The sequence below is a fragment of the Portunus trituberculatus genome, chromosome 37, assembly GCF_017591435.1.
Source record: "Portunus trituberculatus isolate SZX2019 chromosome 37, ASM1759143v1, whole genome shotgun sequence".
NCBI classification, from domain to species: domain Eukaryota; kingdom Metazoa; phylum Arthropoda; class Malacostraca; order Decapoda; family Portunidae; genus Portunus; species Portunus trituberculatus.
Genome location: NC_059291.1, coordinates 16,366,540 through 16,379,039, shown reverse-complemented (window position 1 = coordinate 16,379,039; position 12,500 = coordinate 16,366,540). Strand labels below are relative to the sequence as shown.

General features: G+C 43.2%; 1 protein-coding gene and 1 pseudogene across 1 annotated transcript in view; both read left to right on the top strand.

Moving 5' to 3' along the window:
- Positions 1–3,986: 3,986 nt before the first annotated feature.
- LOC123514133 lies at positions 3,987–5,955 on the top strand (annotated as a pseudogene).
- Positions 5,956–8,750: 2,795 nt separating this feature from the next.
- The window catches only part of LOC123513841 (homeobox protein DBX1-like), a 21,319-nt gene continuing 17,569 nt past the window's right edge, over positions 8,751–12,500 (top strand). The window contains exon 1 of the mRNA XM_045271236.1: positions 8,751–9,814. Within this exon, the coding sequence (XP_045127171.1) occupies positions 9,268–9,814 (547 nt within the window). The 5' untranslated portion in view covers positions 8,751–9,267. The remainder of the gene's footprint in view (positions 9,815–12,500) is intronic.

Genomic DNA, 12,500 nt, shown 5'->3' with positions numbered 1-12,500 from the left:
AAACTTTGGACGTTTATTCCAAATTGTTTAATAAAAAATGCTAAGCAGGTCATGAGGCGGAGTTGGGTTGCCGGAGCCTCACTGATGACTCTCGGAGGAGGAGGAGGAGGAGGAGGAGGAGGAGGAGGAGGAGGAGGAGGAAGGTAAGAGGGAGTGCATATTCTTGTAGTTATTTCGTGTTTCTACTTATTTGTTTACTTGCTTCTCTGCATTTTCTATGTTTTAGTTTTTGTTCAAGTTCTTGTTCTTGCTTTTGTTCCTGTTCGTTGTTTTGTTTTCTTCGTATAACACAATATCTATTGATATGTAATTCCTTTTCTAGTGTATCTGTTGTTCTTGTTGATGATGCTGTTCTTTTCTTTTTCTTCTTGACTCTTCCTCTTCTACTGCTTTCCTCTCCTAACCTTCTTGTTTTTACCTCGTTTTTTTTTTGTTTAATTTGTTTATTTTTTTCATACACTGTCACTATATCTAACATAGTCCTTTTCTTCTTTCAATACTGCATTTTCCTCTCTCTCTCTCTCTCTCTCTCTCTCTCTCCTTCTCCTTTTACTTCTCGCTCTCCATGCACCTTGTTTCTTGCAGTACTTAACTTTTCCGCTGTATGTTCTTGTTTGTTGTGCATTCTGACTCTAACTTTGTGCAGGGAAGAAGGGGAGAGAGAGGTGAGAGGAATGACCACGACTATGAGAACAAGTTATCTCCGAATACAATAACGTCTTTATTTACAACAGCAACAACAACAACAACAACAACAACAACAACAGTAACAACAACAACAAAGACAACAACGATAACAACCACAAAAACAACAACAATAACATTAACATCACCACCAACAGTAACATCATCACTGTCACTGTTTTATTTCTATTAGTACCTGTATCATATCAACAAATGTTGCTGCTGTTGCTACTACTACTACTACTACTACTACTACTACTACTACTACTACTACTACTACTACTACTACTACTACTACTACTACTACTACTACTACTACTACTACTACTACTACTACTAACATCACCACTAGTACTTTTTACAAACACTACATCCACAATAACTGCTACCCTTACCCCGTCAAATGACCTTAACCCAAATCACCATCACCACAACAACATTACTTTGATAGTGCCAGAAAACCCAGGAAACCCACCACCACACCTCCCATTACCATCATAACACCACCTTAAATATCATGAAAGCAACCGAAACACACACACACACACACACACACACACACACACACACACACACACACAGAGAGAGAGAGAGAGAGAGAGAGAGAGAGAGAGAGAGAGAGAGAGAGAGAGAGAGAGAGAGAGAGAGAGAGAGAGAGAGAGAGAGAGAGAGAGAGAGAGAGAGAGAGAGAGAGAGAGAGAGAGAGAGAATTTCCCTCCTACCCCTCCCGTCTCTTCCCTACACACGCAAACACTAACATAGCCAGTCACTCCTGCAAAAACACATCACGCTATCAGACCATCAAAACCACGATTACTAGTCCCATTCCAACACCTGGACTGCGAGTATTACAATGAATCTGAACTTTATATCCTAAGGTAACATTGGCCATAACAATTAGGCGGCACAGGTGAGGCATCGGTCACGCGGAGCAATTAAGGTAACAAAAATGCACGTAGAGGCAAGAAACATGGATAATTATTGTAGATTTGGCGTTCATGTATAATGTAATGCAGTGCAGGAGTGGTTATATATAGTGCTAATGTAAATCATTTGGTAGATTTGGTGGAGTGAGTGAATGGTTTTACGTATGAAGAGGTGGAATGTTTGAAATAAAGGCAGGAAGAGATTAAGGTAGTGGTTATTATGATCGTTTTGATGATGGTGATAGAGGTAGTGTTAAAGTGGTAGTAGTAGTAGTAGTAGTAGTAGTAGTAGTAGTAGTAGTAGTAGTAGTAGTAGTAGTAGTAGTAGTAGTAGTAGTTAGTAGTAGTAGTAGTAGTACTAGTAGTAGTAGAAGTAGTAGTAGTACTATAGTAGTGGTAGTAGTATACAGAAGGCTGAAATGTGGATGATTAAAAGAGGATTTGTTTTAATATTATGCAATGTGACATAATAAAAGAATGAGTGTGGGATTTGTACCAATGACAAAGAATAGGTGGAGGAGGCCGGGGTGTTTGCCAAGTTGTGTGTCAGGAACAGTATTCATGATTTGGTTTTGCCTTGATAGGTATAGAGCGTATGTATATCAGTTTTAGCGTCCGTGTATCAGTTAACATGGTGCTTCTCATGTCCAACAACATTCTATAGCGGGGCATTCAAACAGAGAGAGATGTGATTCGTTGAGAGATTGACTGACTAATAGATTGATTGATTTCATTGAAGCGCTGCAGCAACGAAAGAATTCATGCAAAAAGAGACGAATATATCCACGAAAAAATCATAATTGGAGTGCGTAAAGGAAAGAAAATATTAAAAAGATGGTAAGGTGGTGTAAATGTCTTGTTTTATTATACTAAAGACACACGTAGTGATTTTATTTTTCATATTTTCATGTTGTTCACGAGAGCAAAAGTTTGATTGACTGACAGGATGATTTGTGGGATCTTAGATTAATCAATCTTATTTTGTGTTTTTGTTGCATAAAACGTCCCTCCTATTATTACACAAAAGTAAAATCGCGGGTTTCAATCAATCAATCAATCTCTGAGTCTGTCTGTCACCTTTTGTTGCATCATGCACTTCTATTACAGACTGATAGTTTATTGACTACAAATAACATTAATTTAGATACATGTTAAAAATGCCTTAATTAACAATGATAACTCTATATAGTGTAAATTACAAAAACAGAGGTGTGGACATAAATCCCCTACCACATAAACACATCCTTCCCCAGCTACCTCAGGACCATATCCAGAAAGTTAAACAATCGTACAACCGGAAAGTGAAAAAGAACAGAAAATAAAGGAGGAAGAACATACGTGCAGCAGCATATGTGTTGGCACTTACAAGGCCGTGTGTGTCGTGAACGGAAACGACTCTTAAGCAAGAGCCGGTGCATGGCTTGCTTTTGAGATCGATCGTGGCTGAGTGGAGTTTCTCGGTGAGTCGGATGGGCAATGCTCCCTTCAAAACATTAGAAAACATGGATAAGTTGCAATTAGCCATTAGGCCTAAACGTGGCAGTCCCTGCAGCACTGGCAATATGAGGGAGAGCCACAATCATCACCAATAGATCGAACATACGACTCAAAAAGAAAGAAATAAAAACAACACTAACACTACCACAATCACCACCACTACCACCACCATTATCACCACGAAAATCACCACCACTACCACCACCATTATCACCACCACAATCACCACCACTACCACCACCATTACCACCACCACAATCATCATCATCACAATCACCACCACTACCAACACCATTACCACCACCACAATCACCACCACTACCACCACCATTACCACCACCACAATCACCACCATTACCACCACCACAATCACCACCACTACCACCACCATTACCACCACCACCACAATCACCACCCACCACCACCACCATTACCACCACCACAATTACCACCACTACCACCACCATTACCACCACCACAATCACCACCACTACCACTACCATTATCACCACCACAATCACCACCACTACCACCACCATTATCACCACCACAATCACCAGCACTACCACCACCATTACCACAATCACCACCACTACCACCACCATTATCACCACCACAATCACCACTACTACCACCACCATTATCACCACCACAATCACCACCATTTTCACCACCACAATCACACCACTACCACCACCATTACCACCACCACAATCACCACCATTACCACCACCATTATCACCACCACAATCACCACCACTACCACCACCATTATCACCACCACAATCACCACCACTACCACCACCATTACCACCACCACAATCACCACCACTACCACCACCATTAACACCACCATTACCACCACCACAATCACCACCACTACCACCACCATTACCACCACCACAATCACCATCACTACCACCACCATTATCACCACCACAATCACCACCACAACCACCACCATTACCACCACCACAATCACCACCACTACCACCACCATTACCACCACCACAATCACCACCACAACCACCACCCACCACCACCACAATCACCACCACTACCACTACCATTACCACCACCACAATCACCACCATTACCACCACCATTATCACCACCACAATCACCACCACAACCACCACCATTACCACCACCACAATCACCACCACTACCACCACCATTACCACCACCACAATCACCACCACTACCACCACCATTACCACCACCACAATCACCATCACTACCACCACCATTATCACCACCACAATCACCACCACAACCACCACCATTACCACCACCACAATCAGCACCACTACCACCACCATTACCACCACCACAATCACCACCACAACCACCACCACAACCACCACCACAATCACCACCACTACCACCACCATTACCACCACCACAATCACCACCACTACCACCACCATTACCACCACCACAATCAAAACATCAAATAGAAAATATATATATATATATATATATATATATATATATATATATATATATATATATATATATATATATATATATATCAATTATCACCATTTCTATTGCCATTATTACTTAGAACGGAATAAAGAAAATAGAAAAAATATCAAAACCTTCATAACTATCATCATCACTATCACCATCATCAAAACCATCATCACCACCAGTATCAGCACTACCACCATCATCACCACTGCAAATGGAGAATGGCAATAATACATGCATGACCACCACCACCACCACCACCACCACCACCACTAACCAACCATGCCTCGCTACAACAAACAGCAGCGTCCCACAGTTCACCGCTCGGTTGGCTGCCTCCCTCCCATGGCCTCCCTGCCGCTGCTGTTGTTGATGTTTGCTCGCTATTATTTATTGATTAATTTATCCTCTTTCCCCTCCACCAGTTTGGATCATATGGTGCTGAATCCATGGTCTAACTTCTTCATACTTTGTCTCCACGTAGTTTGATTATCAAAATGAGGCTCGTGGTGATCAAAAGAACTGCTGTTGTCTGTTTTTTTTCTTCTTGTTTTCCTTCGTGTTTATAATAGATACCAAAATGTGAGAGTTGAGACATAAAAGGCAGACATCAGAACTCATGTTTCTGTCTATGACATCCTCTCCTTACCTTCACGCATACTCCTTTTTCATTTTCATCTGACCATCAACTTTCACACACCCTCTTTTCACTCTCACACACACTAATTTCACAGTCAAAATCCCTCAAGTCACTCTCATACGCGTGCATTCTCTCTTCACTCTCACTCACCACTGCTCATCCTCACACATCCCCTCATTACACTTACACAACATGACACAATCTCACCACACTTACACACCCTTTCCACAACCTCATACACCTTCACACACCTTCATAAACTTTCTCCTCACCGTTATTCACTGTATCTCACTGTCACACGCTCTCGTACACCCACAGACCAACACAGATCATCTACTCACCATTACATTCCCTCATATACTCATACACACCTCGGGGGCCGCCGTGGTATAGTGGAATCATGCGTGCTTTGGGATCCAAGGGGTCTCCAAGCGCACGGGTTCGAATCCTGTCCACGGTCTGAGTGCAGGTTGGGCTTCCTCACTCAGGGCAACGGTTTCCTAGCGGGTGGGCTTTGAGATAGGAGGTATCCTTTAGCCCATAAATTCCCGTGAAAAGCCAGCATGGTATAAAAAATAAAAATACTCTCTTCCCACCCTTAAGCATCCTCTCCTCACCCTCACACACCATTTCCTCACCCTCACACACCCTCACCTCACACTCACACACCTCTATTGACCCTCACCGCTGCAGGGTGAGCGCCGCTGTACCGCTGTGGCCAGGATTCGATGAACCTTTGGTGAGAAAGTACGAGCTTCTATTCTTTACCTGTGTCATCACGTGTTCATGTTAGGACGGCGCCCCACAACCTTATATCACGCCAGACACACAGCGGAGGGCCCATCACACCCGGGAATGAACGCAGTGATAAGTGAACGAACCAGGGATGAAAAAAAAGAAAAAAAAAAGAATAGTCACAACAACAACGTATCTTTCGTTTTATGGTTATTTGACACTCAACTGTTTATTGTTCATAACGTTACCCTCCAAAATATTGTCCCCAGTATTCGCTGGTTTTATTGTGCCCATCAAAATCCTACAGATTCCTGATTGAACTGCAGGCATTTTTTCCAAGCTAAATGTCGCAGTATTCTCACCAGAGCTAAACTTACTGCTTGAAAACACGTGTTGAAATCCCCGCCTGAGAGATAAATACCTACAGGTCACTGCCGTAGAGTTTACTGCAGTGGTGTTGGCCTCTGTTGGGACGAGTTACTGGCTTTTTATTGTGTTTGCCGCAGTGTAATATCCAGCAAACTACTGTACTCGTGCCGGGATGCACCCAGAGGGAAATACGCCCAAAACCAATTGTTATATTCACTAATTTGTGTGAGTTGCTTGAAGGTAATTGTTACGTGATCCATTAAAAAAAAATGTTCTCCGTTGTTTGTTGTTTTATATGGAGGGAATTAAGAACATGACAGATAGATAATACCCTGAGCAAGATACTTAAGACCATATATGAACTTCTGCTATATTAAATTTTTACTGTTGTGGTTATTAATTGTTCACATTCACATGACTGTAACATCCGGTAAGCACAGACACAGAGCATACAAACATAATAAATCAAGAGCGGCTGTAAGAAGCATTCAGATCTACACGAGGCAGTTCCTGTATAAAGCAACTTTCCATTTGCGCGCATTGTTCTTAACCATAAATTTGTCTAGTCTATATTAAACGTTCGGCAATGACTAGGTCCTAACAACTTTATTACTAAGAATTGGTTAGTTAAAACGTTTCCTTAGCAGACAACAGACTTAGTGAATGGTGTAAGAGTATGAAAAAAGTTACCAGTGATAATGAGAAGTATCATCTAGCAGTGAAATAAGAAAAATGCTACTCCATCCACAGACTCTGCCGTGAACCAGGATCAAACTCCCGACCTTCCAACCGCGAGTGGAGTACGATTCTGCGGCGCCAACCACTAAGCTCCCTGAATGGTGATGGCAGACGAAGGGGACGGCCATGTATGTTTCGGGATATGGAATGGAGAAAAAAAGTATTGTTCGTGATTGAAAAAAAAGATAAATTTGGGGTTGTAAAGGGCTCCAATTTAGGGTGGAAAAAAAAAAAAAACACAAATGGTTGATATTCGGTTGGCAGGGTTCATTTGAGTTGAAAAAAGGGTAAATTCATAAATGAAATATGGAAGATAAAAGGATGAAGAAGATAGAGATCGATTGAAAGAAAAGGTTTGGGGATGGAAAGGATAGACTTGTGTAAAGGAGAAGTCCTGTTACTAACTTCAAACAGGTTGCAAAGGAAACTACTGGGGAATTTCAAGGATATTTTCACGATTCCAACTTTGGCTAACAAGAATCTTGCATCATCAGTACAAAATCACTCTTGAAAACTCTATCAATAATCTCCGGGACCCTAGAAAATAATTCTGAGATAATGACAAGCTTTAGAAATATAAGCTTAAGAAATCAAATATATTCGTACCTCAGATTATCTTATTAAGCTTGAGAAGACATAGAAGTTGAAGTATACTGAGGCGTAGGACATTTCAACTAGCAGAGCACCGGGGCAATGTGGCAGGACAGCACGTTCCTGTACAAGTCTCTTACGCTCACCTTAGGATTATATTCTGAAACATTTCCGCTTCGTACCTCCACTACATTCAAAAGACTCATTTTTTTATGTGTGTGTGTGTGTATGTGCCTTTATGATTCATTTAAAAGATTCACATTTCTATCTTACTAATAGGATAAACACTCATGAAAACCCGGCTAATCATCTATGTGGGCTTTGAAAATAGTCGTGATGATAGACCAAAGTATTTCTCAATATTTACCTTATTGCAACATGTTCAGTATCATTGTAATCTGGAGTTGAGTAATCTATACTTTCTCCTACTGTGTTGTGTTCCCTCTCAACTTAAATTACATAATCTACTCATAGTCTCCTTAGAGGGCCAGAAAGTTAGTGGATTTATAGGCATATCAGAAAACGCATGATTACTAGAAAAAACGCTAAACACAGTGAAAATGAGTGATATATGTTACTCATGTACTGATTATATCTCTACCTCCTTCACCATGTCTCTTTACGGTATATTATGTTCCTGTCAACTCTCTAATGTAACTTCGGCCCGTGCCTCTTTTTACGACCTCTTTCATTTCCTATCTCAAATTCTGAAGCATCAAACTGAAGGACTGATAATCTTTGAAGTACTGCCACTGACATTCATTTTCAGCCCTTAGTCTTAAACTTTCCGGAATCAAACTTGAGGATGAATGAAAAGAATCTTCGGCGTTTTGTAAGTGACACACATAATAGGGAGGCGAGCGGCGTGTTTGAGGGCCAGTCATCGAGGGGCTGCCGGAGTGCGGGTAGCCAGGGCGCGAGGGCGGGTGGGCGTGAGTCGTGGTTGGTCAACATACCGCCAACATTATCAGGGACGGCCAGCTTCCGCCCCTGAACACCCTGATTGCTCCCCTCCCTTCCCCTGCCACCTCCCTCCCCCTCAACACGCACGCCGTCCGAGTCCCACATTCTTATTCAGCCGGTCGCAATATTCATCGGGGAATGAGGGTGCTCCCATCCGGGCTGATCCTCCGCTGAAGAATCAATCGGTTAGCCGGGCGGCCGATGGGTCTTTAATCCCGCCGGCGACGACATCATGGGATCCACATCAGAATCATTCCGACAAGATCACCATCATACACGCCGGCAATGAATACATCCCTGCCGCCTATTGGTCCACCTGATCAATGTGGCAACAAATGCCGCACCAATGGCAGCGCGCGAGAGGCGGGACAAGGCGCGTCATTGGGCAGGGAGGCGCGTGGGGCGTGGCCAGCAATGATGGGAACGCTCATACAATAGAGTCTAACGAGGATTACACGAAACATATCACATGTAGGGTTTATTTGCCTCATCTGGAAGTGAGGAGATGAGTGGAGGGTGAGCTCTCGCGGTGAGCAGAGTGCGCGGCGCCGGCATGGCCCCGCCCGCCCCCTAGACCCTCTCGCCGCGTCCAGCTGACTCTTGTGCCTCTTGTGGAAACCTAATTGTTGTTGAGATAACGTGTGGCAGATGCTGCCCAGCGTGGGTCCCGCGGGGGTGTTGGGCGGGGGCCTGCGCCCCCTGGGGCATTCGGGCTTGCCCGCACACAACCTACTGGGGTCACTGGCGCCCTTCCCGCTGCCCTTTTCTTCGGCGTCCTCGGTAGTGGGCGGCGTGGCAGCGCCCTTCGTGATGGAGTCAGTCATGCGGGACAGAACGTTGGCACGACCAGTGGCCACCAAGCCGCCGCCCCTCCTGCTGCCCGACGATCCGCGCCACGACCAGTACTACCACAAGGATGACGCCGCCGCTCACTACCTGGGATTGCTGGCCAGACCCGCAGGGCCGGACCGACTCACGCCGCCCGCCCTTCTGTCCTCGCCGCCCCGCTCCAGAGATGACGATGGCGGGTTGGGCCTCGGAGGATGCGGCTGTGAGGGTGAGGGCGGCCACAGCCCAGGACCAGATACCCCGACCAGCAAACCACACCTTAAGTTTTCCGTCACGGCAATCCTCGGCCACGACACCCACAGCCCCTCGCGGCCCGACCCGCTGCACAACGACCACCTCGACTCAGGTACTGTCGCCTCTCCCATCTCTCGCACTAAACCTCGCTGCTCCTCCAACCCACCCAAGTCCCCCATTTTCCTTTCCGATGGAAATGCATGCACAGTCACTATGTTTCACCGCCGCAACATCTATTTTTCCTGCAATGCACGTACAATTCCTATTTTCTTCTTCGACATAGTGGTTTTCTCTCCCAAGTATAATATAAATCCCTGTTTCCATCCAGTCTGTTGTCATTTTCCTCCTCGCAGCAAGTTGACCTCATCTCTCTCTTCCTTAAGCAATCACTGTTTTGTTCTCATCAATTGTATTTCCCTTCCCTACGCATGCAGTCCCGCTCAACAAAGCACGTGCACTACATCTGAGCACACGTACCTTATTTCCTTCCCCGACTCAAGTACTGTTCTAATTTTCTTTCCCGTTTACACCATTTCCCCAAAATGGCGCTAAAAACAATTTCCCACACGACACGGAACTAATGTTATTCATCCTCCCATACGCACGCATAATAATTATTCAATTCCCGATGAAAAGTAATGTCAAAACTCTATTCCCCGACGTCATTCTGTCATTGTTCCTCACTCAATGTGCATCTCATTCCTTTCCCGACGTAAACTTGGTTACTGTTCTTACTCCTTATTTTACAAGTGAAAAAACTGCCTTTATTTCCTAGCCCGACGAATATATTACCCTCATATTTCCTCCCTGGACAAATGTATTTCCTCACTCTTCTTTCCCCCGGACGCCTTGCACGCCGGCGAATATAATCCTCCTATTTTCCTGGCCTGACATAAGTATCATCCATATTTTCCTCCATCGACAGAAGGATTACTTTTGCCCAGTCCTATATTTGCTCCTCGAGACAGGTACATACAAAGGAGCGCTGCGTGCTTTCTTTACTGGCCGCGGCTGAGTCTCGTAAGCTTGGGTGTTGGTAGCTTCTCCGGAACCATCCCGCTCAAGGTACTGTTTTTCTGAAGCTTTTCAAGGAACGCGTGGACGAAGAACGCACGCTACACACGCTCAACAACGGAGTCTTTGTAATGTATCTTTTTATGTTAAGTTATTATTTTTTGGTTCATTATTGCTGCTTCTTAAATCTTCTATGAAAATTCGTCCATGTTATGTGTTTTGTTTCGTGTTTCGGCGCTTCAAAACAAATTTCGTGTTTGTATTTTCACTACGAAGGCGTGATTTTTTTTTTTGTTTTGTTTCATTGTCTCTTTTGTTATAATGGTAATATCCACATCGCCTTACGTGTGTGTGTGTGTGTGTGTGTGTGTGTGTGTTCGTATCTAATCATTTTTGTCTTGTTACAAATTCATAGAATTTAGTGAAGGCCGTTGTGTCTCCATCTTTTAATACCTGTGCATGTGTGTGTGTGTGTGTGTGTGTGTGTGTGTGTGTGTGTGTGTGTGTGTGTGTGTGTGTGCAGGCCAGCCAGCCATGCACGCAGCAATGCACACAACAACAGTATGCAGCAAGCCACCCAACCAATAACACACCCCGTGCCAGGAAGGGGGACACCACCTCTCTCTTGCCATAGTGTGTCCGTCCGTCCATCTGTTCGCCTGACTGTCAGTCTGGCTATTGCTATTGGTCGTGTGTGTGTGTGTGTGTGTTTTGTTTGTTTGTTTGTTTGTTTGATCTGCTGCAGTCTATGACGAGACAGCCAGACGTTACCCTACGGAACGAGCTCAGAGCTCATTATTTCCGATCTTCGGATAGGCCTAAGACCAGGCACACACCACACACCGGGACAACAAGTTCACAACTCCTCGATTTACATCCCGTACCTACTCACTGCTAGGTGAACAGGGGCTACACGTGTGCATAGAATCACAAAACTGAGGTTTTGGTTTATCATATCCTTCCCTAAGTTTTTTTTATAGATTATCTAAAATTAATATTGATTAATTTGATTGACTAATTGATTGAGAGATTCAGTTACTGGTTTTTTGGTGTTAGTGCAACTAGAAACGTAAAAGAAAGCTACGGAAATTATCTGTTTACACCAAAATTCCAGAAATGTGTTAAAATATTTATTTACGCATTCATTAAACTTAATGAAAATCAAGTTATCGCTGCGTGACGAAAATCATATATTTTTTTTCTTCATAATATTAGAAAAAAAGATAAAATGTTCTTACCGGTTCATTAAGTCTAAGAAAAATCATCTTGTCACTTCCTGTGGAAAGTCATATCTTTCAATTTACTTTCCAATAAATTACGAAGATCGAAAATATAAACTCGAATCAGATTTTGACTGTGAAAAAAAAATAAATAGATAAATAAATAAAGTAAAAATTCTTTGAACCTTAAGAAATAGTGTATATTAATTCACGTGAATGTCAAAAATTGATATCTAAACGTAATTTTCCTTATATTTTCTTGGATTCATAGTGAATGAGAGGTCTGCGAAGATTTATGTTTATATCTTTTACTTTTCTCCGCACTTTCCTCTTTATATTTTCCATAACATATTTTCATAGTTATTTTTAATTAGACATATCTGTTTTCTTCCCATTCATCTTCTCCACTTTTCCCCTTAAGGATTTTCTTTCCTTCCTTTCATCCCTTAACTCGACCTTTCACCTGACCTTGATAGTGAACTATCCTTCTATTTTCTTACCCTTTCTCTTCCTGCTACTGCTTCCTCTTCGCTCCTAATACTCCCTCCTTAGTATTTCTTCATG